Genomic DNA, 26,524 nt, shown 5'->3' with positions numbered 1-26,524 from the left:
CACCTATTGTTTATTGTCTATTGTCTTAGGAAATAAGGCAAGGCAGGTGACTGAGGTGTCAGTGGGGGAGCACTTTGGGGCCAGCGACTATAATTCTATTCGTTTTAAAATCGTGATGGAAAAGGATAGACCAGATCTAAAAGTTGAAGTTCTAAACTGGAGAAAGGCCAATTTTGACAGTATTAGGCAAGAACTTTCGAAAGCTGATTGGTGGCAGATGTTCGCAAGTAAAGGGACGGCTGGAAAATGGGAAGCCTTCAGAAATGAGATCACAAGGATCCAGAGAAAGTATATTCCTGTCAGGGTGAAAGGGAAGGCTGGTAGGTATAGGGAATGCTGGATGACTAAAGAAATTGAGGTTTGTTTAAGAAAAAGAAGGAAGCATATGTCAGGTACAGACAGGATAGATCAAGTGAATCCTGAGAGGAGTATAAAGAAAGTAGGAGTGTACTTAAGAGGGAAATCAGGAAGGCAAAAAGGGTACATGAGATAGTGTTGGCATATAGAATTAATGAGAGTCCAAAGGGTTTTTACAAATATATTAAGGACAAAAGGGTAACTAGGGAGAGAATAGCGCCCCTCAAAGATCAGCAAGGCAGCCTTTGTGTGGAGCCACAGAAAATGGGGGAGATACTAAATAAATATTTTGCATCAGTATTTACTTTGGAAAAGGATATGGAAGATATAGACTGTAGGAAAATAGATGGTGACATCTTGCAAAATGTCCAGATTACAGAGGAGGAAGTGCTGGATGTCTTGAAACGCATAAAGTGGATAAATCCCCAGGACCTGATCAGGTATACCCGAGAACTCTGTGGGAAGCTAGAGAAGTGATTGCTCGGCCTCTTGCTGAGGTATTTGTATCATCGATAGTCACAGGTGAGGTGCTGGAAGACTGGAGGTTGGCAAATGTGGTGTCATTGTTTAAGAAGGGCAGTAAAGACAAGCCAGGGAACTATAGACCGGTGAGCCTGACCTCAGTGGTGGGCAAGTTGTTGGAGGGAACCCTGACGGATAGGATGTACATGTATTTGGAAAGGCAAGGACTGATTAGGGATAGTCAACATGGCTTTGTGCGTGGGAAATCATGTCTCACAAACTTGATTGAGTTCTTTGAAGAAGTAACAAAGGAGATTTATGAGGGCAGAGTGATAGATGTGATCTATATGGACTTCAGTAATGCGTTCGACAAGATTCCCCATGGGAGACTGATTAGCAAGGCTAAATCTCATGGAATAAAAGGAGAACTAATGATTTGGATACAGAACTGGCTTAAAGTTAGAAGACAGAGGATGGGGGTGGAGGGTTGTTTTTCAGACTGGAGGCCTGTGACCAGTGGAGTGCCACAAGGATCGGTGCTGGGCCCTCTACTTTTTTGTCATTTATGTAAATGATATAGATGTGAGCATAAGAGGTACAGTTAGTAGTTTGCAGACGACACCAAAATTGGAGATGTTGTTGACAGTGAAGAGGGGTACCTCAGATTACAACAGGATCTGGACCAGATGGGCCAATGGGCAGAGAAGTAGCAGATAGAGTTTAATTCAGATAAATGCGAGGTGCTGCATTTTGGGAAAGCAAATCTTAACTGGACTTATACACTTACTGGTAAGGTCCTAGGGAGTGTTGCTGAACAAAGAGATCTTGGAGTGCAGGTTCATAGCTCCTTGAAAGTGGAGTTGCAGGTAGATAGGATAGTGAAGAAGGTGTTTGGCATGCTTTCCTTTATTGGTCAGAGTATTGAGTACAGGAGTTGGGAGGTCATGTTGCGGATGTACAGGTTAGACCACTGTTGGAATATTGCGTGCAATTCTGGTCTCTTCCTATTGGAAAGATGTTGTGTAACTTGAAAGGGTTCAGAAAAGATTTACAAGGATGTTGCCGCCAGGGTTGGAAGATTTGAGCTATAGGGAGAGGCTGAACAGGCTGGGTCTGTTTTCCCTGGAGCATCGGAGGCTGAGGGGTGAGCTTATAGAGGTTTACAAAATTATGAGGGGCATGGATAGGGTAAATAGGCAAAGTCTTTTCCCTGGGGTCAGGGAGTCCAGAACTAGGGGGGCATACGTTTAGGGTGAGAGGGGAAAGATATAAAAGAGACCTAAGGGGCAACGTTTTCACGCAGAGGGTGGTACGTGTATGGAATGAGCTGCCAGAGGATGTAATGGAGGCTGGTACAACTGCAACATTTAAGAGGCATTTGGATGTGTATATGAATAGGAAGGGTTTAGAGGGATATGGGCTGGATGCTGGCAGGTGGGACTAGATTGGGTTGGGATATCTGGTCGGCATGGACAGGTTGGACCGAAGGGTCTGTTTCCATGCTGTACATCTCTATGACTGTATGACATGACATGCAATGAGATCCATGCTTCTATTAGAAGTGCATCCACTTTGCATTAAAGTCCCAAGTGCATATGCTGCATCCTTGAATGCTACATCACAAGTGACCAACCTCTACAGTTTATCAAAACTAATAAGGCAGGAGAGGTGCCAGGAGAGTGTTATGCATCATTGCAGACATTCACCCCAAGCATGGCGAAGAAGGAGAAATTGGCGATCTGCTTTACAGACAGGGATCTGGAGGTCAGTGGTGGATGATGTGGTATGGAGAAGGCCATGTCACAAGACTCTGCCAGCCTGGCCCAAGGGTGCCACCCAGGGCAGTGCAATCTCTATCGTCCAGAGGAATGCCCAGCGATAATGAAAGAAGGTTGATATATTTCTCTGTTCCACCAATATAAGTGCCACCACCAGCTTCTGCTACTGCACCCACCTCCCAACTCATGCTACCATGCTTACTATCTTCCCATATCAACATCTCTCATACATGCACATATCCAGCGCTCCCGTGCCATGAACCCTGCATGACCTCTGCACTGCCTACTCATTCATTCACCTGGATTACCGCACCACATTTCCCCCACCTGCACCAGCACAAGAAGTGTATCTCACTCAGACCCTCAATCAAAAGTTATTTTGCTCAATCCCTCACTTTCTCTCCTTTCAAGGGAAAACAGCCTTGAAAGGGCAAGCTGTACATTAACCTCCTCACTCACTATGAGGCGAGGATATTAGGGCAGACCAGAGAATGCTGAGACCACTCAATGTGGAAGCCTCCATGTCCTGGCACTGATGTTAACATGCCTCAACTTTTACCCCTGGGTTACAGCATTACTTCTTTTGGACAGGCCTCAGTGGGGTGTGTAGTGTTCATTGTCAAGAGGCCTGTCCAGCAAACATGCCTTCCTCCAGCTTAGAAGGAAACAGCACAAACACGTCAGAGGATACACCTTGTGAGCAATTCAGTGCCATGCCTCCACCAGCTGGTAAAGGGAAGAACCACACCAGGTAACTCGGAGGACTGTCAGAAACCAAAGACATGTTCAGCCCAAGTTGTTGGTGATTAAGAACTTGATTAAAATGCAGACAGGTTTGTCAGAGGCACTGGACAACCTGGTACAAATGCTGCAGGTTTGGCCCCACTCATTTGCACCATGCTGACTCTAGCATGCAAGCATCTGGCTGCCTCTATTGTCAGATTGGCAGTTGCTATGGACAGCCGGGTCCGGAACTCAGAGTTTGCTGGATTTACGCGTGCATCAGCACTCCATCATTCCACCTGTTGATGCTCAACACCAATGCAAGGAGATAGGGAGATGATGGCCCCAGAAATCTCCTCTTAGGATACACCAGAAGTAGCCAGGCTATCCATCTCCACTCTTCCTTCCACTCTGTGAGATGTCATGCTGAGGAGGGCATACTTCCCTCAAGGCAATACGTCTGGACCGTCCATATAAAAGGACTCCAAGGTCACCTGACCAAATTTCCAAGGCCAACAGCTCCAATGTAGGATAGGTTCCCTACATCCCAACTGCAGAACCTGGAATTGCACTGTGACATAGTGTGAGGGAAAGAAAGAAGATGACATTCTGAGGAACAGAGGATCCAAGGTGTGAAGTGAGCAGCTCCTGCAACCATGTGTAGGCAATGGATAAATCATCAGTTGCTGCTACTTTGGCAACTAGACTCCATTTTTCCAAGTAGGTAGAATTATGACTGCATCATATTTGGCTGATATTTTTGCATCATGGTTGGCCACGGGTGAAGTCCCAGAAGATTGGAGGGTAGCGAATGTTGTGCCATTATTCAAGGAGTGCTGCAAAGAAAAGAACTGTAGACCAGTAAGCTTAACACCTGTGGTGGGTAAGTTACTTGAGAAGATTCTGAGGAATAAGATGTACATGTATTTGGAAATACAGGGTTTGATTAGGAGTAGTCCACATGGCTTTGTGAGTGGGAGATCATGCCTCACAAATTTGTTAGAGTTCTTTGATGAAGTAACCAGGAAGGCTAATGAGGGCAGGGTGATAGAAGTAGTCTATATAGATTTCAGTAAGGCCTTTGATAAGGTTCCATATGATAAGCTGCACTGGAAGGTTAGTTCACATGGAATATTGGGCGAGCTAGCAAATTGGATACAAAATTGGCTTGATAGTAGGAAGCAGAGAGTAATAGTGGAAGGATGCTTGTCAGACTTGAGGTTTGTGACTAGTGGTGTACCTCAGGGATTGGTGTTGGGCCCATTGCTGTTTATTGTCTACATCAATAATTTGGATGAGAATGTACAAAGTAAGTTTGCTGATTGAAATTAAAATGGGCAGAATTGTGCATAGTGAAGAAGATCATCAGAAATTGCAGCAGGAGCTTGATCAGCTGGGGAAGTGGGCTGAGAAATGGCAAATAGACAATTGTGAGGTATTGCACTTTGTAACGTCAAATCAAGGTAGGAGGTTAATTGTGAATGGTAGGGGTTTAAGGAGTGTAATGGAACAGAGGGATTTTGGAGTTCAGGTTCATAGTTCTCTGAAAGTGGAGTCACAGGTATACAGGGTGGTGAAGAAGGCTTTTGACACACAAGTCTTTGTCAGTATGGGCACTGAACATAGAGGTTGGGAAGTTATGTTGCAGTTGTACAGGACTTTGATGAAGCCACACATGGAGTATTGAGTTCAGTTTTGGTCACCTTGTTATAGGAAGGATGTTATTAAACTGGAAATAGTGCAGAAGAAATGTACAAGGATGTTGCCAGGACTCAATGGTCTGAATTAAAAGGAGAGGTTGGACAAGCTAGCACTTTTTCTTTAGAGTGTAGGAGACTGAGGGAGGACCTTATAGATGTGTATAAGATCATGAGAGGCATGGAGATGATGAATGCATTCAGTCTTTTTCCTAGGGTTGGTGAATCGAGGACTAGAGGGCATCAGTTTAAGGTTAGAGGGGAAAGAATAAAAGGGAACCTGAGGGCAACCTTTTTACACAGAGGGTATTACACATATGGTATGTACTGTCAGCAGAAATGGTTGAAGTGGGTACATCATGGATTGAGGATTGGCTGTCTGACAGAAGGCAGAGAGTTGGGATAAAAGGTTCTTTTTCGGAATAGCAACCGGTGACGAGCGGTGTCCCGCAGGGTTCAGTGTTGGGGCCACAGCTGTTCACATTATATATTAATGATCTGGATGAAGGGACTGGGGACATTCTAGCGAAGTTTGCTGATGATACAAAGATAGGTGGACAGGCAGGTAGTACTGAGGAAATGGGGAGGCTGCAGAAGGATCTAGGCAGTTTGGGAGAGTCGTCCAGGAAATGGCTGATGGAATTCAATGTGAGCAAATGCGAGGTCTTGCACTTTGGAAAAAAGAATACAAGCATGGATTACTTTCTAAACAGTGAGAAAATTCATAAAGCCAAAGTACAAAGGGATCTGGGAGTGCTAGTCGAGGATTCGCTAAAGGTAAACATGCAGGTTGAGTCCATGACTAAGAAAGCGAATGCAATGTTGTCATTTATCTCAAGAGGGTTGGAATATAAAAGTACCGTTGTGCTACTGAGACTTTATAAAGCTCTGGTTAGGCCCCATTTGGAGTACTGTGTCCAGTTTTGGTCCCCACACCTCAGGAAGGACATACTGGCACTGGAGTGTGTCCAGCGGAGATTCACACAGATGATCCCTGGAATGGTAGGTCTAAGATACGAGGAACGGCTGAGAATCCTGGAATTGTATTCATTGGAGTTTAGAAGATTAAGGGGAGATCTAATAAAAACTTATAAGAGAATACATGGCTTTGAAAGGGTGGACACTAGGAAATTGTTTCCATTAGGCGGGGAGACTAGGACCCGTGGGCACAGACTTAGAATTAGAGGGGGTAAATTCAGAACAGAAATGCAGAGACATTTCTTCAGCCAGAGAGTGGTGGGCCTGTGGAATTCATTGCCGCGGAGTGCAGTGGAGGCCGAGACACTAAATGTCTTCAAGGCAGAGATTGATAAATTCTTGATGTCACAAGGAATTAAGGGCTATGGGGAGAATGCGGGTAAGTGGAGTTGAAATGCCCATCAACCATGATTGAATGGCGGAGTGGACTTGATGGGCCGAATGGCCTTACTTCCACTCCTATGTCTTATGGCCTTATTAACAAAAAGGCATTTCGACAAATACATGGATAAGAAAGGATTAGAAGGATATGGGCCAAGTACAGGGAAACGGGGTTAGTGTGGATGAACATTTTCATCAGCATGGACCAGTTTGGGCCAAAGGGCCTGTCTCTGTGCTGTAGGACTCTGACTTTATGACTCTATGACATGCATAAGTATGATTTACCTGTTAGTTTGCATTTGATCAGAATTTCTTAGACCAAAGATTTTCAATGCACACAGTTGGCTAATGCCAAAGGGTCACAAAGTGTGTAATGCTCACTGTGTATTTTATCTTCAGTGTATGAGTATTTGTGTGATGCTGTTGCCCTTTCGAGGGCCTCACATCACTTGAACTTAACGCTCCCTCCCTTACAGAATAAAACACATAACCCATCCACTTTGGTCACAGCCACCTTCATTTTCACTGCACATTTGTTATTGAAGCCCAATGGAGGTCAACAGAAGTTGGTCCTCAAACAATGAGTCTCAGGGTCTGCCTCTCTGTCTTGTATTGCCATATGTAAATAGTCCCTTCCTGGTAGCCCTCCCCATAGACCTTGCACTTCCCCAATTCCTGACAAAACTCATCTATCATGTCTCCCCATCTTGTCTTCATCTGCACATACCACCACCCCAGCCCCAGACATATAAAGTAACCATGCCAGTATTGTAATGCACTGTCTCCTTGTGGAAGCCAGGAGTCTTGCTCACCATCAATGACTCTGCTCTCTCGCATAACCCGTTTCCGTGCCATGCTCTATTGTTTCCGCCCCCTCCCCCAACTTTACATATTGAATTGGCCCCTTCAATATTGTAATCCTTTCTGTATTCCAGCAATATCATTCAAGTCAAAGTGGTTAAATACTTTAGCCTCTCTCCCACAGCAACAGCCCCTGACAAACCTTCTTGATTTTTAATGAATGGATCTAGGACTGACCATGATCCATTCTACTGAGTGACTTAGCCAAACAGTTCTGAATGATGAGTGGCAAGACCCCTGACTTTACATCTAACTATCTTCCCACAAAGGTCAGCACAGTGGTTAACACTGTTGCCTCACAGCCCTAGGGTTCAATTCCAGCCTTGGATGACTGTCCCTATGGAGCTTGCACATTCTCCGAGTGTTTACGTGGGTTTTTGGCAGGTCCTCTAGATTTCCCCCACAGCAAAAGATGAGCCAACTAGGTGGATTGTATATGGGAAATTGTCCTGTAGTGTCTAGGGATGTGCAGACTAGGTAAATGAGGGCTTACAGGGATAGGTTGGGGAGTTGGTCTGGGTGGGATTCTCTTTGGAGGTTCAGCGCAGACTCAATGAGCCAAATGGCCTCTCTCTGCACTATGGTGATTCTATGATTCTTCTGTGAACTCTCCTGCTAATTGTACCAGTCCCACATAGCTGACTGGGGCCCAGACCCCAGACTGCAGAGATACAGACACCTGATCTTGACCAATCTACTGACTTTGAGAACGGGTCATTAGTTTGCAGCATATGCAGTGTGTTTGGCATACACACAGCCATCATATGATGCAGGCATGGGACTACCTGCATTGTACGATGTAGCAATAAGTCCAGCCGTGTGACTGATGGCTGCTGACAAGCAGTCTGGTCTTGGGTCTGCGCTAAACTGTACGGTAAGATTGAAATACTGTGGGCCTTAAAAATGTGGTCAAGGGAGCAAAGTACTAGAAGGTGAAGTAGAGATAGTGTGAGCATTCAGGTAGCCACTGAAGTTTGGAGTTTGAGATGCAGTCTGGTCCAATTCATGGGCTGGGTGCCTGTCCCTGTTTGCAAAATGTCCTTGCAGTAGCATTCTAATGATAGGTGCCAATATAGTATTACATAAGTGTACTGTAAATGATATATACCATGATGATGAAAAGTGGCTGGCAAGTGCCTGATGCCTTTTGACCATACAGCATACCATGAGATGTTAGTATTGGGTGTTCAAGATGGAGAGGTGGAGGAGAAATGGTGAGCTGGAGTCACAGGTTCTCATTCTTGCTCTCATGTTGGGAATTATTAGCAACTAGCTTTTATCCAGCAGGTGGTAATATAAGTTAATGAGGTGAGATTAACTAATAATGAAGCTGATAATGAGTGATAAACTCTGTTAATGCATCTCTCACTGTTTGCTCAACATCTGGAATTTCGTTGGAAAATGTGACTTGCTGCTCTCTATGCAATAAAGGTCTCACTCAATTTATCATGCAATTCTTCCAAATTTCTCACAATATCCCACTTTGCTCAGGGCCTAGGAAGATTCTGTATCTTATTTAACCACAAAAACAAGCACCAATACCAAATAGCACTATATGATCCACGTTCAATGGTCTATCGAGCCCCATCAGCTGTTGGCTCTGAGCCATGATGCAGATTGCGAAGCAAACCAACATTTTCTGGTCAATACTCATTAGTCTTCCTCTGGAGGCTTGAGACTATGGAGTCAGCTCCCTAATCCCCTGGACTAGGTCAAGTATACAATCACTTCCTCTGGCTAGCTATCCTATTCCACTAGCTTTTCTTAATGCAATCCCAGCCCAATGTTCACATGGTTCTTGTCAATAGGAACATGCAACATTCTTTCTCAACCATGCTCAAACATACTAGGTTGTCACTTATAAAGCTATTTTAGGTAGCTCTCCTTGTATAAGATAGGCTACAATAAAAAAACGTTTACTGGAAATAAAAATGCTACCTTGTGATTGTGGTTCCTTTCCGAGGCCACCAAGCATTACAGAGTTAATATTCCATGATCCAGCAACAAACTCCTCCTTTTGTTGGCGAATTTCTGCAATTTCCATTTCTTGTTTCCTGTTATAGGAAAGGAAAAAGATAAATTAGATTCTTAGAGCCACAATAATGATTAAAAATAGAACCCATAACAGCCCAGATGTTGGAGTGACATTGTCGGCAAACATGTCAGCAGTCACTAGCATTACAACTCTGAAAAAGACAGCAATGTCAGCACTGTGCACATGGACAGTATAATAGCATTCACTCCCTAACAGCACTGTGGAACAACCTACAGCACATAGCCTGCAGCAGTTGAAGAATGTAGCTCACTGCCACCCTCTCAAGGGCAGCTAGGGATGGACTATAAACGTTAGTTATAGTCTCATTCATGAATAAAAATACAATCACCAGTTACTGTCAGTCATTCTATTCTCCCAAGGAGGGTGTACTAATGACGATCCCCCACAGAAAAAATGAAAGTGATCAGGGAATTCATGAAATCTTGCATTTTTTATTATGTTAATCTTGCTGTAAAACCTTTAAAAAGCTCAGGTGTATCTGGGATTTTAAGTGTACCAAGTTCAGTATTACTGCATTCAGTCTCAACTGTCCACATTTTATAATTATGTAGTGTCAACTTTCTCCATTATGAAAAAATCAGAACTAAATCTAATTATTCAACTAAATCCAATTATAATTATTTATTTTGTTGCAAGAAAATTTAAACTAAAATATGAAATTATTTACTGATTTGTTATTTGTGAGAATATTTCAATATTCAGCCTTTTTATATTCATTCATGGGGACATGGGAGTTGCTAGCACAACCAGCATTTATTGTCCACCCTCAAGAAGGTAATAATGACTGCTTTCTTGAATCACCACAGTCCTTGGGGTCTAGGTATACCGACAGTGCAATTAGGAAGTATCTAGGTTTTGATCTGCCGACAGTGAAATATTGGCAATATAGTCTCAAGTCAAGATGTTGTGTGGCTTGAGAGAATTTGTGGGTGGTGATGTTCCCATGTAACAGCTGCCCTTGTCCTTCTAGGTAGTAGTTTGAAATGCTGTTTAATGAATCTGAGTGAGTTGCTGGACTGCATCTTGGGGATGTATGCATTACATGTCAGTGCTGACTGGAGTCAGTGTTGATAGTAGCGGCTGGGATTGAAGCAAGTGGTTAGTATTCCGAAAACATGCCTGGCCTATGCCTTTCAATGGTAGACAGGCACTGGGAAATCAAGAAAGGAGTTACTCACAACCTCTGCCTGGCTCTTGTAGTCACAGTATTCAAATGGCTGGTCCTGTTGTTTTTGGTCAATGATATCATGCACACTGTTGATAGTGGGGTTCATAATGATGATGTAATGTAATGCCAAGGGGAAATAATCAGATTCTCTCAATTTGAAGATGGTTATTGCCTGGCATTTGCGTAATGCAGATATTAATTGCTACTATTAGTACAAGCCTGGATGCTGACCAGATCTTGCTAAATATGGATATAGGCTGCTTAAGTATCAATATCCAAGGAGCAGCAAATAGTGCTGAAAGCTATGCAATCATAGTGAATAGTTCCATCTCTGAACTTCTTATGAATGAAAGGCCACGAATGAAGCCACTTGAGAAGATTGGGCCCAACATACTATTCCGAGGACCTTCTGTGATGTCTTGAGATTGGGATGATTGACTTCTAACAACCAAAACCTTGCTCCATTGTGTTAGAATAATTTCATCCTAATATGCACTAACACCAATTTCCCAGGGGTTCCTTTTTGCCTTACTTCATCAAAAGCTGCTTTGGCATCAAAGAGAGTCAATCTTATCTTAACTCTGGAGTTCAGTGTTTTTGTTAGTGCTTAGATTAAAGCTGCAATAAGTTCAGGATATGAGTGGCCCTGCTGGAACCCAAATTGAGTGTTAGTTTGTAAGGTATTCCTGACCAAATACTGCTTTATAGTAGTGTCAATCAAAAGTCAACCAACTATACAACTAATTAATTTGGTTGGATTTACTTCTTTTTTTGTGGACAGGCCTTTCGTGAGCAATCTTCTATATTATTAGGTAGACATCAACATTATAGCTGTACTGATCAGCTTCGCTAGGGGCTTGAGCACTAATCTTTAGTAGAGTTGCTGAAATTTGTAAGGGCTCTTCACTTTTGCAATATTCAGTGTCGTCGGCTGTTCCTTGATATCATATGGAGTGAATTGAACTGGCTAAAGACTGACATCAGGAGTTGGCCAAAAAGCTGCTTGCAAACCTCAGCCTCATCTTTTGCACTGATGTGCTGGGCTCTACAATTATTGAGAATGGTAATCTGTGGGACCTGATCTTCGTGTTAATTGTTTAATTGTCCATCACGTTCCTAATTTGATGAGTTCAAAATAAGCACACTTCATAATGGAGAGTATCCTTAATGTGAAGACCACATGTTGCCTCCACAAGAATTGTGCAGTGGTAAATCCTACTAATATTGTCATGGACAGATGCAAATATAACAGATACATTAGCGAGGACAAGGTCAAGTAGGCTTTTCCCTCACCACCTATCGCAGATCCAGTCTAGCAACCCATGTTCTTAGTGACGTGTCCAGCTTTGTCAGCAGTATGGTGATGAGGCACTCTAGGCTATTGACAGTGAAGTCCCCCACCCAGAGTACATTCCTCAGTTCCCTCAACATTCCTTCTATTGGTGTTCAACATGAAGGAGATTGATTCATCAACAGAATGTTAAGGAATGGGTGGTAGGTGGTAATCAACAGATTTCTTTGTCCAGATTTAACTTGATGCCATTAGATAGTATGGTATCTGTCCATATATCACTGTGCCCCCACCAGTGAAGGATTTAACCTGCCAGTATGACACAGGAATGGCGATTGGTGTATCTGCAGCATGCTCTCTAATATATACTTCTGTGTGTCTGATTATGTCAAGCTGTTGCCTCAATGGTCTGTCTGACAGTTTTCCCAAACTGGCACAAGCCTCTACATGTTAGTAAGGAGAACTTAACAGGTTTAACATGGCTAGGTTTGTTCATGTAATTTCCAGTGCAGTGGAGAGAAATGTTTCATTTCTTCTCTTACACATAATGAGTTATATATAGTTATTGTTTATTTAGAGATCCACATTGCTGTGAGTCTGGAGTCATATGTAGCCAGAGCAGGGATGATGGACCATGTAAGACCTCTGTCCCTAAAGGGTATTAGTGATGCTGATGGGATCCTGCATGATTTTGTGGTCACCATTCCAGATTTATAAATTGAATTCAAATTTCACCATCTGCCGTGGCCTCACAGTTTTTGCCTCAGCCTCTGTGTTATTAGTTCAGTGGCATGGCCCCAATGCCATGACCTCACTTTGTGACATTATTTTCGATATTACAGCTGCTGCACACTATGTAATGACATAAGCTCATGTCAGGTTTAAAGTGATGTTGGGTAAGGGATAATCTGTACAAAAGAGATTGCTACATTTTTAGGTTTGTTTCTTCAAGTTCAAAGCTGTGTATCGCTGTTTTGTTTTTGACTGTACAATCTAGCCCGGTTTGATCAGTATTTATAAACAATGATAGTTAATTCTAATTTAAAATATTCTACATCTATGAAACAAATTCCCAACAGAAGCTATTTACTGTTTCAATTCTGTTTCTTGAGCAACAAGTAATTTTATTGCCTCATCTCCTTCGTCCTCGCTGTCATATAAATGAAAGGCAACTCTTAAGTAGTCTGTGCCCTGCAGAAACAAAAGATAAGATTAATTTTATTATATTCTAGCTGTTGACATACATTTCACTGTTTTGTTTCCTTTCTTAGGTGACTAAATGGTTCTGATGGAGGCTAGAGAATTGTCAATATCGAAAATTTGTACAGCTCTAAGAATGTAAACATGTAGAATGGACATAAATCCATTTTGACTGTATTAAGTAGAGTCAAAATTGCATAAAAATCTAATCACTGCCCTTATTATGCTTTAGAAAGTTTCAGTACTGTTATTAGACATGAAGTAGAAAGATTTTTAGAAGTACATCACTGATAATCTATAACGAAATCAGATGTCACACAAGGTGATGAAGGAGCAGTGCTCTAAAAGCTTGTAATTACAAATAAATCTGTCGGACTTTAACTCGGTGTTGTGTGACTTCTGACTTTGTCTACCCCAGTCCAACACTGGCACTTCCACATCAGGTTTATAATGAATGTCAACAAGATTGCATGTATTGCACAAATAATTTTTCATTAGAATGAGCCATGAGTTGTACACTTACAAAAAATTTATTTTGAATATAACAGATATTGTGCAGTACTGAGTGGAGCACAATGGAGTACAGTACTGGTTGTTCTGCTATAACGTGCATTTTGTTAACATGAATTCACTGTAACACGATTTACAAATTGGGGACATTGTTTCTAAATCACAACCTTTTAAAACATGTGTTGGCTGTAATGCGATTACATCGCCAACACTTTACATGCTGTTTCTAAAGCGCAATTTTTTTATAATGCGGAGTTGCACAAGAATGCAACCATCACGTATAGAAGAACTGACTGTACAGAATTACTAAGGACATCAAGTTCCCTTCCAAGCCACATATCACCCTGACTTTAGCCTGAAGTGCTGTTTCTTAACTGACATGGGGTTAAAATCCCTTCCTAAAGGTCATGTAGATATTTCAAAACCCCAAGGACTGCAGTAATTCAAAAAGGAAACTCATCACTAGCTTCTATAGGGCAACTGGAGATGGACAATAAATGCTGGCTCAACCAGCGATGCCCACATGGCATTAAAGGATTTTCACAAATTGAGTGAGTGCTGCACTGTGGAAGATGTCGAAAGAAAGATGTCCAATAAAATTCAATATGATCCAAAAATGGGCCGGGCGCTCATAATGTGCAGCTGAACTGTTCATTGTTTCTGATGCAGGTAGAAAGCAAACTGCACTGTCTGCTTATTCACATGATTGCAGTATGAAACAACCTGTAGAATGGCTGCATGTCTGAGAAGGGGGCTCAAAATCATGAACAGTTGCACAAGTTTAATCTAACCTGTACTACTTCAAACCAGTCTACACCGCCTAAAGGAAAGATATATTTTAATTGGAGCTAGTGCTGGGACTTGAAAACTGTAGCACTGATAAAGCACAGCAGGTCTGGCAGCATTTGAGGAGCTGGAGAATGTTCCTTATGCCCGAAACGTTGATTCTCCTACTCCTCGGATGCTGCCTGACCTGCTCTGCTTTTCCAGTGGCACACTTTTTGGTTCTGATCTCCAGGTTCTCCTTTCTCACTTTCTCCTAGTGCTGGGAGTGGCTGGCGAAGAAAATCTGTTGTGCAAGAAATATGTCAAAGATGCAACACGGGAGGGAGCAGTTCCGAGGTACAGGAGAGATGGTGGAGGATCTTGGGATTTGAGTTCAAATCCCACCACAGTGGGTGCAGTTTAAAATTTGATTCATACATTAGTACTGCTGACCAGGGACAAATCTTCCAGCTCTGAATAATGTAGGCATTAACAAAAAGGTTTGCAAAGAAATTAGAATCATGAGAAATTAGAATCGTGAGAGATTAGCATCATGAGAGATTAGAGTGAGGAACTTCCCGACATTTAAAGCAGAAAGTCACATTTTCCACCCAAAATGAGATCCTTGCTCATGAGACACAAGAGGCCTAATTACATGAATTAACATCTCATTATTAGTTAATCTTGCCTCTTTTAGAGTCATAGAGTCATGGAGCTGTACAGCACGGAAACAGGTCCATCGATCCAACTCAGCTATGCTGACCAGATATCCTAAATTAATCTAGTTCCATTTGCCAGCTTTTGGCTCAAATCCCTCTAAACCCTTCCTATTCATATTCCCATCCAGATGCCTTTTACATGCTGTAATTGTACCAGTCTCCACCACTTCTTCTGGCAGCTCATTCCATTGGTGCACCAGCCTGTGTGTGAAAAGGTTGCCCGTTAGGTCCCTTTTAAATCCTTCTCCTCTTACCTTAAATCTATGCCCTCTAGTTTTGGACTCCCCACCCTGGGGAAAACACCTTAGCTATTCACCCTATCCATGCCCCTCATGATTTAAAAAACTTCTATTAGGTCACCCTCAGCCTCCAATGCTATAGGGAAAATAGCCCCAGCCTTTTCAGCCTGTCCTCATAGTTCAAACACACAAAACTTGGCAACACCCTTACAAATCTTTTCTGAACACTTTCGTGTTTCACAACATCCTTCCGATAGCAGGGAGACCAGAATTGAACGCAGTATTCCAAAACTGGCCGAACCAATGTCCTGTACAGCCGCAACATGACCTCCCAACTCCTATAATCAATGTACTCACCAATAAAGGCAACCATACTAAATGCCTTCTTCACTATCCTGTCTACTTGGGTTTCCACATTCAAGGAACTATGAACCTGCACTCCAAGGTCTCTTTGTTCAGCAACTCTCCCCAGGGCCTTACCATTAAGTGTATAAAGTGAAAGTGAGGACTGCAGATGCTGGAGATTAGAGTCAAGATTAGAGTGGTGCTAGAAAAGCACAGCAGGTCAGGCAGCACCCGAGGAGCAGGAAAATCGACATTTCGGGCAGAAGCTCTTCCTGATGCTGCCTGACCTTCTGTGAGTTTCCATCACCACTCCAATCTTGACATTAAGTGTATAAGTCCTGTCTTAATTTGCCTTTCCAAAATGCAGCACCACACATTTATCTAAATTAAACTCCACCTGTTAAGCCTTGATGAAATTGGCCCATCTGATCAAGGTCCCGTTGTACTCTGAGGTAACCTTCTTGGCTGGCCATTACACCTCCAATCTTGGTATTATCTGAAAACTTAGTAACCATACCTCCTATGTTCACATACAAATCATTTACATAAATGACGAAAAGCAGTGGACCCAGCACCAAGCCTTGTGGCACATCGCTGATCACAGGCCTCCGGTCTGAAAACCTCTACCACCACCCTCTGTCTTCTACCTTTGAGTTAGTTCTGTATCCAAATCGCAAGTTCTGCCTGTATTTCATGAGCTCTAACCTTACTAACGTATTTATTTACAGGTTCTGATATTTCCCACCCGGCAAAAGAAAACTGGATGCCAGAAATTCCTGAAATGAAAGTCAGAGTGATTAAAGTGTCAACTCCAGCTCACCACATGGTCTTCTGGATCTCCACCTTGGATTGCAATCAACAATACCTCAGGGCATGCAACCCATGCTGCACCTTACACAGACTCTGGCATCCACATGTACCTGCCTTACCACAATGTGGTAAGCAGATCTCTGACCCATTTGCAAGATGGATCTGCATTTCAATGCTGCATTTTGGAGCACATGGCACAAGGACAGAAACCCATCTATGGATTGGATCAGGTAGCATCTCAGGGTTCCTCACTTACTCTCTCAGCATTCAATAATTTGTGAATGTGCACAACATCCCAGACTTGCCTTGCCTTTTTGTGCTTTATCACCTCAGCCAGAACTTAAAGATTCACTACTTCTGTCTTGCCTTGCTGTTTAAGTCAGGCAACTTGTCATAGTTAGTCAAAGGGAATAACATGCTGCTATACAGCAATGTGCTACGTCAATCTCATAATGGTGTCATGCGCCAGCACTGCACATAGCAAACATATTGCATGTGCATCAACCAAATGGCTGGATCATAAAATCTAAGATAAACAGTCCTTCAAATGGTAAGTCAAGGGTTTTGTCCACAATCTGTTCATGGGCATGGATAGCCAGCTGGCCACTTGTGGCGGTCAGCTTCAGGGGTCTGTATCACTACAGTCTAGGGAGTGCACCTCAATGAATCCTGCAGGTCTGGTTTAAACAGTCTGGAGAGTTCAGCACAGGCCAGTCAGAGATCTGGCAGTTATCATTTGGGGCTGTCTGTGCAAGTCAGTGAGGTGAGCAAGCAATCATCAGTCCTGGGGGTCTGTCCAACAAAAGTCAAGGGAAATTATTAGGGCCACTGCTGAGATAGAGAAGTGGGGAATCTGAATTCTGTGAATTAGAAGCAGCATCCCAAGATACAGATGGGACAATAATTGTGAAGATTTAAACGAGACTCCACATATGAGGGTGAGCTGTGGGGAGAGATGATTAGCATTATGGTTGGCTTGATTAAACTGTAGGGCTGGTACTCAGGGGGTAATGTTCAGACCTGGAGGTAAATCAAAGTGGTAACTTGCAGAGATTCAGTACTGATGGACTCAACAGGGCGAACTAGAAACAAAGGAGATTTGGCGTGGGGTCTGTGATTACTGATATGAACCCATGACTCACTGTGTCAAGTTCAACCTACATTGCTTTCCTTATTCATGCAATACGTGAATATGCAGTACACATGGAAAACGGCTACAATAACATGCAGTGGCGTCAGTCTTTTGAAAAATCTGTCCAAGCATTTACTTCTTGTAAATGACGAAGCCCTTCAAAAGTTAATTGCATTAATTAAGCACTTTCACTATAGTTGAAGTCATCTGCAATCAGCGCATCCTGCATTTGAAAAGGTTCAAGTCCTATCCACTCCAGAAGTCATAGACTCATAGAGATGTACAGCATGGAAACAGACCCTGGTCCAACTCATCCATGCCGACCAGATATCCCAACCCAATCTAGTCCCAGCTGCCAGCATCCGGCCCATATCCCTCCAAACCATTCCTATTCATATACACATCCAAATGCCTCTTAAATGTTGCAATTGTACCAGCCTCCACCACTTCCTCTGGCAGCTCATTCCATACACGTACCACCCTCTGCGTGAAAATGTTGCCCCTTAGGGCTCTTTTATATCTTTCCCCTCTCACCCTAAACCTATACCCTCTAGTTCTGGACTCCCCAAGCCCAGGGAAAAGACTTTGCCTATCTACCCTATCCATGCCCCTCATAATTTTGTAAACCTCTATAAGGTCACCCCTCAGCCTCCGACGCTCCAGGGAAAACAGCCCCAGCCTGTTCAGTCTCTCCCTATAATTAAAATCCTCCAACCCTGGCAACATCCTTGTAAATCTTTTCTGAACCCTTTCAAGTTTCGCAACATCTTTCCGATAGGAAGGAGATCAGAATTGCATGCAATATTCCAACTGTGGTTTAACCAATGTCCTGTACAGCCACAACATTACCTCCCAACTCCTGTACTCAATACTCTGACCAATAAAAGAAAGCATACCAAATGCCTTCTTCACTAACCTACCTACCTGCGACTGCACTTTCAAGGAGCTATGAACCTGCACTCCAAGGTCTCTTTGTTCAGCAACACTCCCTAGGACCTTACCGTTAAGTGTATAAGTCCTGCTAAGAATTGCTTTCCCAAAATGCAGCACCTTGTATTTATCTGAATTAAACTCCATTTGCGACTTGTCAGCCCATTGGCCCATCTGTCCAGATCCTGTTGTAATCTGAGGTAACCCTCTGCGCTGTCCACTACACCTCCAATTTGGTGTCATCTGCAAACTTACTAACTGTACCTCTTATGCTCGCATCCAAATCACTTATGTAAATGACAAAAAGTAGAGGACTCAGCACCGATCCTTGTGGCAATCCACTGTTCACAGGCCTCCAGTCTGAAAAACAACCCTCCACCACCACCCTCTGTCTTCTACCTTTGAGCCAGTTCTGTATCCAAATGGCTACTTCTCCCTGTATTCCATGAGATCCAACCTTGCTAATCAGTCTCCCATGGGGAACCTTGTCGAACGCCTTACTGAAGTCCATATAGATCACATCTACTGCTCTGCCCTCATCAATCCTCTTTGTTACTTCTTCAAAACACTCAATCAAGTTTGTGAGACATGATTTCCCACGCACAAAGCCATGTTGACTATCCCTAATCAGTCCTTGCCTTTCCAAATACATGTACACCCTGTTGATTCGAATCTGTGTGTGAATTGCATGCAGTTCCCAACTGTGAGAATTCTGATCACAAGCTATCTTGACCATGTCATTGGTCACTGCAGATTAAAGGTAGCCACTCTAATTTAACCGTAAGTGACCTTAACATGGCAACTGCTGACTATAATGCACAAAAATAGTGCAAGATCTCATAGGCTTCCCAGAGAATATCACCTTGAATTCGATGGAAGTGAGAGGCCAACCCAGCACCCGACAAGAAGAGCTACAGCTATACTCTACTCCAGCTCAAAGACAAGATACAATAGCTGGAAATGAAAAGAATAATCAATATAGTATCGAGTCCTGCATACTGGATTGGCAGCATGGTTGCAGTGAAAAAAACCTGGGAAAATAAGATTATGCTTGGGTCCAAAAGATCTCAATAAAGCTTTGAAGAGATCTCACTATCCCATGTCAGCCATGAAAAAAATGACCACGACTTGTCAAAGCAAAGGTCTTCATTACCCACAATGCAAAGGATGGTTACTGGCAAGTGAAGCTGGATGAAAGCAGCAGTTTTCTCACTACATTCTGGATACCATTCACTAGCTAAATTCTGGACACCATTTAGAAGATACAGATGGTTATCAATGCATTCAATATTTCCATTTCTCCAGAAGAGTATGAATGCAGGCAGCGGTTGTACAGGAATCTAAACTACTGTGGATGATCCGCTACTTTATGGATATCGAGCCACAATGAAATCAATATGTTGGCCTTCATAGTGCAAGGATTTGAGTACAGATAGCTTGCTGCAACTGTACAGGGCATTGATAAGACCACAACAGGGGTGTTGTATGCAGTTTTGGTCTCCTTATCTGAGAAGGGATGTTTTGGCAAAGAAGGTTTGCCAGACTGATTCCTGGGGGACTGATGTACAGGAAGTGACTGGATTGGTTAGGACTATATTCATTAGAGGTTAGAAAAACTAAGATCTCTTTGAAATCTATAGACAAGATTAGACAGAGTAGTAGGAATTTCGCAATCACCAGGGAGTCCAGAAGCAGGAATCACTGTCTATGGATAAAGGGCTGATGTTTTATTACAGAGTTGAGGAGGAATTTCTTCACCCGGTGAGCAGTGAGCCTGTGGAATTCTCTGCCACAGGAAACTGTCGAGGCCAAAACGTTGAAACTTTCAAGAAAGATGTTAATTTAGTTTGTAGGACTGAAGGGATCAAGGGATATGGTTAGAAAGCATGACAGGGTACTGAATTCAATGATCTTATTGAATGGTGAAGTTGGCTTGAAGGGCCAAATGGCCTACTCCTGCTCCTCTATTCTATGTTTCTATGAAAAAAGCCATTGCAGATCAAGATCAGTGTCTGTTGCAACTAATGTGAGAGCTTGTCAGATAAACTTGAAGCTGAACAAGAAAAGAAGGCAATTGAAAGGTTTCAAGTCAAGTACATGCACTGGTCAGGCAACTTTGGCCAGCTGGGCTACTCACAATGATGGATTTATGAAAAACCCTCAACAAATAAGGCATGCTGGGAAATTGAGACAAGCCTTGACCAAAGTGGCTGTGCTAATAAACATGCTGCAGAATCCAGACAGGCTGCAGCAACAGACAGACAGTATGTAATTGACCCAGCAGCTGCAGACAATACAATATTCACTCGAGTTTGGAACTGAATATTATCGACCAGAATGCCATCCGCAGACAATCAGAAACATTGAGTTGTTTACCAGACACGAATGGGCACCTTAGTCTCTTATTTGGAGAGGGCTACCTGACATACGTGCAACCAACACCACCAGGAATGGATGCCTAAGGACCATCCTGCCATCAACACGTCAATGCCTAGTTGGATCCGATTGATCAGGGTGACCAAGCCCTGATTGATCTATTGGTGGACAATGAGGACTCTCCCAAAATGATGCAAAGATGTCTAAGTATAAGAATCGTCGCAACACCACCCTCAGGAGCAGTGACTTGAGACTAACCACTGTGAAGAGAAGACACCCTGGAACCTCCCGAAGAAGACAACCAGATGATCATCACCAGGTGGATCAAGGCCAAGATCTAGTGTGGTGGTGTATGATCATCCAGAGTTAAGTTAAAGCACAAGATAATTGATTAGATTGATGGTGTCAATTGTTAGTTTATAGTGTATGTTGTTGTTATAGTACAGGTAGACATTCTTTATCTAAAATCACAAAATCCGAAATCTGAAGTTTTTTTCTCATTAACATGGTTGTTTGGCGTGCAGACAGTTAACTCAACTCCACACCTACTCGACCCACATCACTCAGATGTGACGTAGCAACGTGACCCAGCAGTAGCAGGCATCAGTTTTGTCTCAGTGCTTGTAGTAATCAAAAGTGGGTCTGCTGTCTGGTAATTTTTAAAATATTTTACTATGAAGTTATCATTTAATCCTTTATCGGAAAAATTCCAAAATCCGAAAGACAGCTGGTCCTGAGGATTTTGGATAAGGATTGTCTACCTGTATTAATTGTGGTAAATAAATAAATATTATCATTTTTTACTATTATTGAGAGTCTGCTTGCAGATATGTGTTATCACACTGTGTGGCAGGCACAACACAACTGACAGAAAAAGGGCTTCACCCAGATCTTAACAAGCTGAGTGCTTTGACAGAATGTGACAACCAAAATGTGTGAAAGCAGTGCAAGAAATGCATGAACCAATAGCGCATGAACTATTTAGCCAAGTTTAGATTAGATTAGATTAGATTACTTACAGTGTGGAAACAGGTCCTTCGGCCCAACAAGTCCACACCGACCCACCGAAGCGAAACCCACCCAGACCCATTCTCCTACATTTACCCCTTCACCTAACACTACGGGCAAGTTAGCATGGCCAATTCACTTAACCTGCACCTTTCTTCTCAAAATTGTCATCAGAACATGAACTTCTGTACAAGTTCAAGGCTAAGGCTGGGGAGCAGAATGAGAAACAGCTTCCTCTAGAATCAAGCAATGAGGTGACAACAAAACTAAGGTACATGCCAATGTTTAAGTCACATTGTCGTGTGATATCAGAGACCATATATGGAGAAGCCCTAATACAGGAAAGACAACTAATTGTATCTTCAACCAGGGCATTAACACAGACTGATGCCACACTCAGGCTTAGAATGAATGCTTGGTTATGGTCTTTAATTGTGAACATTTTAATCAATATCTATTTAGGAGAGACAAAATGACAGTGGAGTCTGAACACTTCAAAGTACCTTCCTCCACTTTTATCTGCTGCAAAATTTATGCAAAGAATGTTACTTTGTTTGCAGAGATACTATCTGGATATGAAATACAAACAAAGAATGTAGTTATCCATGTCAACATGCAGTTGAGAACAGCACTCCCTATGAAGACATCTGAGGATGCTAAGACAGCGTATGAAATATTCCACATTCAGCAAGAAGCAAAAGTTGAAATGCTCTAGATGTCATTAACCCAGCAGACATAATGAATTTGACAGAAAAGGTTATTGCTTAAATCAAGCAAATTATATAACTTCCCAAGTGCAACAGGAAACAATGCTGAAAGGATGTCCTCAAAGCATAAAGAACACTTCTGTTACTATAAGTGAGTGTTGGGCATACACAAGTGGGTAATAGAGTCATTATCCCGAAAAAGGTGATAAAAGAGATGCTGATACCTATCAATGTAAGCCATCATGGAAATGAGTTTAATCGGAGAAAGGCAAGAGAAGTGTTCTTTTAATACTTACACCTACTTCTTAGTAAGTAGGTTTTGCATAGTGAAAAATTAATTCACACAAAAACGTTGAGCATTACTGTTAAGCTTTGAATTGGCAAAGACCTTGCATGGTATAACTCAGCTGCTTCAGCCTGAACTGATTTTAAAGAAAAGTGGAATCTTACTTTGCTTCATTCCAATGTCAGATGAAAATTCATCTCCAAACTCAATAGATTTACCCTAAACCCGCATCATTGTTCCAATGAAGAACCTTAGATCTAAATACAAGCTTGTACATAAAACCAGGATTAAAAATTAGAAACTATGAAATTAAATGTTTACCATATTTAAACATATTTTAATTTAATAAATGATAATATTAAAATATCAAGGTTAAGTAAGTGAGTTTGGACATTAAATCTGGGAAAAAACATTTCTATTTTCCTTTGTTTATAATGCATGTATTGACTTGGTTGTAATAAATCTTTGTTTATCCAAAGTGTTTGAGGAAAATGAAATAATTTGGATGAAAGAATAGTCTGTTGTATGCAGGAGCCAACACATTGCAAAAGGACCAAAGTCAGAGATCGAAAGACAACAATACAGCCAATATTTTCCAATTAGTGCTTACATCCAATGAGGCTCTCGATCGAGGATATAGCTCTATAGGGTTTATTCTCTCAAGCATTGTGGCAGTGAAGTAAAAACAGAATACATATTAAAACATCAGTCAAAAATTGAATTTCATCACATTTGGGATTGGTTAGAGTTGTCATTAGTCCTTAATTAATGTTTACTGACATAGTTAAAGAAAAGAGATTTATCAGGGTCATCAGAACACTGAGAGAAGTCACAGAAAGAGAACAATCCTACTCTTTCAGTTATCTCACGTACTTAGCTGTATTTCTGGCACAAACAAAGCACTGTGAACTGCCTTGTTTGCTTTCTTTTCATGTAATGAATAAATCACAATAAAAGATCAGGCTATTTTCTATTTAATTCTGTAGTAATGGATTCTTACAAAAAAGAGTATATTCACTCAGAGCTGTCAAAAGATCATAATGAAGCAGAGTCAATAATTCAATAACATACCTGTATAGAAATGTAATTTAGATAATCTGACACTGAAACAGCATTTCTGGATTCATTCATAAATTTAGATACAGCACTTTCAGCTTCCTGCTTTATTAATAAATATCTGTAATACATTCAAAGAGATGATGTAAGCAAACATGTCAAATGCTTGACTCTCCTCAAATGTTAATTCAAAGTGGCTGCAACTTTTCATTTTTGTTACTTATAGCTACAGTTTTAGATCATTGAATTGTCCTGAAATACATACAGCATCTTAGATACATTCACAGTAATACTTATTAGATTAGATTAGATTACTTACAGTGTGGAAACAGGCCCTTCGGCCCAACAAGTCCACACCGACCCACCGAAGCGCAACCCACCCATACCCCTACGTCTACCCCTTACCTACGGGCAATTTAGCATGGCCAATTCATCTAACCTGCACATCTTTGGACTGTGGGAGGAAACCGGAGCACCCGGAGGAAACCCACGCAGACACGGGGAGAACGTGCAAACTCCACACAGACAGTCACCTGAGGTTGGAATTGAACCCGGGTCTCTGGCGCTGTGAGGCAGCAATGCTAACCACTGTGCCACCGTGCTTACCTTATTTTAGGTAAGATCCCAAGCACTTGATGCACTGACTGAAACTTTAGAATGCAAACATAGTAATTTCAGACTTAGAAGTAATGAGAGAGACAGCTTGTACTAATTCAAATGGGCCTTAAACCACATAGATTTTTTCTGTTCTTTCAAGTAGAATTTGAACATCGTTTGCTCTGAATGGCACATGTTGAACATGTGTGTCTGTTGTGGGTGCAAAAGGGTTGTTCCATCCATGGGAGATAATGATCATAGCCAGATCCTACATGTTGAATAACTTTGCTTTGCAAAGGTACACTATCATAGTGTTCCAGGGAGTAGGAAGCCCCAAATAATTAAATAGGAATCTTAATATGAACCATCCTACAATCTGTTGTTTGACACACTTTCTGTTCATTGTGTTAGTAGTCCCACCTTTCCATGCCTTCCACAACTATCTTTGTACTGATAGTGCCTTAAATCTATCAAACAACTTGTGACAATCACAAGCCTACCCTCAGATACCTGAGCCAGAAATCTCTGCACAGCTGTCCTACTTTGCTAAAGTAGCTTCAATGGAAGGGCAGCAGAAACACCATCTGCATGAAACATGGAATGCAGCCTCAGGATAAAGGAATATTATTCAGGACTGAGATAGAGAGAAATCATTCAGAGAGGTTGTGAATCTTTGGAATTCAGTACTAAAGTAGATTGTAGATGTTCATCATTGGGTATATTCAAGGCTAGGATCAATGGAGGTTGGATCTTTTGGAAATTCAAGGCACACAGTGAACAAGTGAAGTTTAGACTGAAAGTGGACTTCAACCATGATTGCAATCAATGGTAGATCTGGCTCACAAAGTTGAGTGCTCTACTCCTGCTCCTATCTCCAACGCTTGAAGATGCTGCAGACCTCTTGTAGCAGCAGCAATTTTCAACTGAGAAACTGTCAAGTTCCCAATCACAAGAGGCCTGGAACTCACAGAGTTTGTGCAATCATCTTTTTCTGAAAAACAGACCAGCGTCAGCAAACTAAGCAGGCAAATTCTCTTCATACAATATCCTAATTTCAGTGTTTTGATCTGTCAGAAAATCTGGGCTTTAGTATCATGAAAATTAAAGTACATTATACCTGTACCCCTACTAGTTCTTCAACTGTAGATATTCCCAATCCCATTTCCAACTATGTTACATTCTGTCTACTTAAATACATCATCAGATGTTTTTTGAATTATGGTATATAGCATTTGCTTCAATGGTCAGGTGGGATAAATAATTTCAAAGTGTGCTATGCTTCTGATGATGATTATCAACCTAGCCACCCTCATCTCCACAGCTTTGTTCTTGTGGTGATTATCTTCAGTCTATTACACTCATTATGGAGTACTTAATGACATGAAAAATCAACTTCCAAAGCCCTCCACCACCTACTATTCCTTTCCTGTCCCCTGTCCTCCCTCATCCACCAACCCCAACAGTTCAGAGCTCTGCCAGGGGTGCATTAGGATGAAGGTTCAGTGAGTATCGTTGTATTTCAGTTGACCGGTGTGTGAACTCTCATTTAAGACCCAGTAAAGTCAGCCCAAATATTCTGCATAACCAGGAATATGATGATTCATCTTCAGAATGTTACAGTGAGAATTGCTCTTCTACCCAGAATCCTGCAACATCAAACAGTATATAAGGACCAGCACTTTCCCATAGATAAATGGAAAAAGCTCCACTGGCCTGGACGACAGTGCTAGCTCAGATGAACAGCCAGCCAACCTCAGCGAACAACTTCAACCTGGTCAAACGGATCATGATAATATAGATTGGCAAAGAAACCAGGTTAAATACACTGGAAAAGCAACCACTGATATCAGATTGAATGGGGATACGAGGGATTATGGAAATAAGGAGGGTGGTTGTGGGAAGTTGCTGTGGCAGTGAGTCTGCTCTGTTTTCCTGTGGCTATAGCAGGCGTGGCTTGAACAACAGCTTCAGCGTCAGTGAAGGCAGCGTGTTAATTGAAAATCTGAACAGTCCCTGGGACTGGGACCCAGTAATCAGGAGTTGAGACAGTATCCTGGCTATGGCAGGAGCTATAGCAGCAGCGTCTTGATAG

The 26,524-nt window shown here is 42.1% G+C and overlaps 1 protein-coding gene across 3 annotated transcripts in view; it reads right to left on the bottom strand.

Annotated features, from left to right (window-relative positions):
* Window positions 1–26,524, bottom strand: part of LOC140466814 (coiled-coil domain-containing protein 87-like) — a 101,720-nt gene that overhangs the window by 22,281 nt on the left and 52,915 nt on the right. For 2 of the 3 annotated variants that reach the window (XM_072562465.1, XM_072562466.1), the window contains 3 exons: window positions 23,851–23,956; window positions 12,843–12,943; window positions 9,176–9,291 (listed from right to left, as the gene is read on the bottom strand). In XM_072562465.1, coding sequence (XP_072418566.1) covers window positions 9,176–9,291; window positions 12,843–12,943; window positions 23,851–23,956 — 323 coding nt within the window. Of the gene's footprint in view, window positions 1–9,175; window positions 9,292–12,842; window positions 12,944–23,850; window positions 23,957–26,524 lie in introns of those variants that run through there. The other variant, XM_072562467.1, reaches the window with a different exon arrangement.

This window comes from Chiloscyllium punctatum, chromosome 44, assembly GCF_047496795.1.
Source record: "Chiloscyllium punctatum isolate Juve2018m chromosome 44, sChiPun1.3, whole genome shotgun sequence".
In the NCBI taxonomy this organism is placed as follows: Eukaryota; Metazoa; Chordata; class Chondrichthyes; order Orectolobiformes; family Hemiscylliidae; genus Chiloscyllium; species Chiloscyllium punctatum.
The sequence above is the reverse complement of the archived record's forward strand: the minus strand, read 5'-3'. Positions and strand labels throughout refer to the sequence as shown.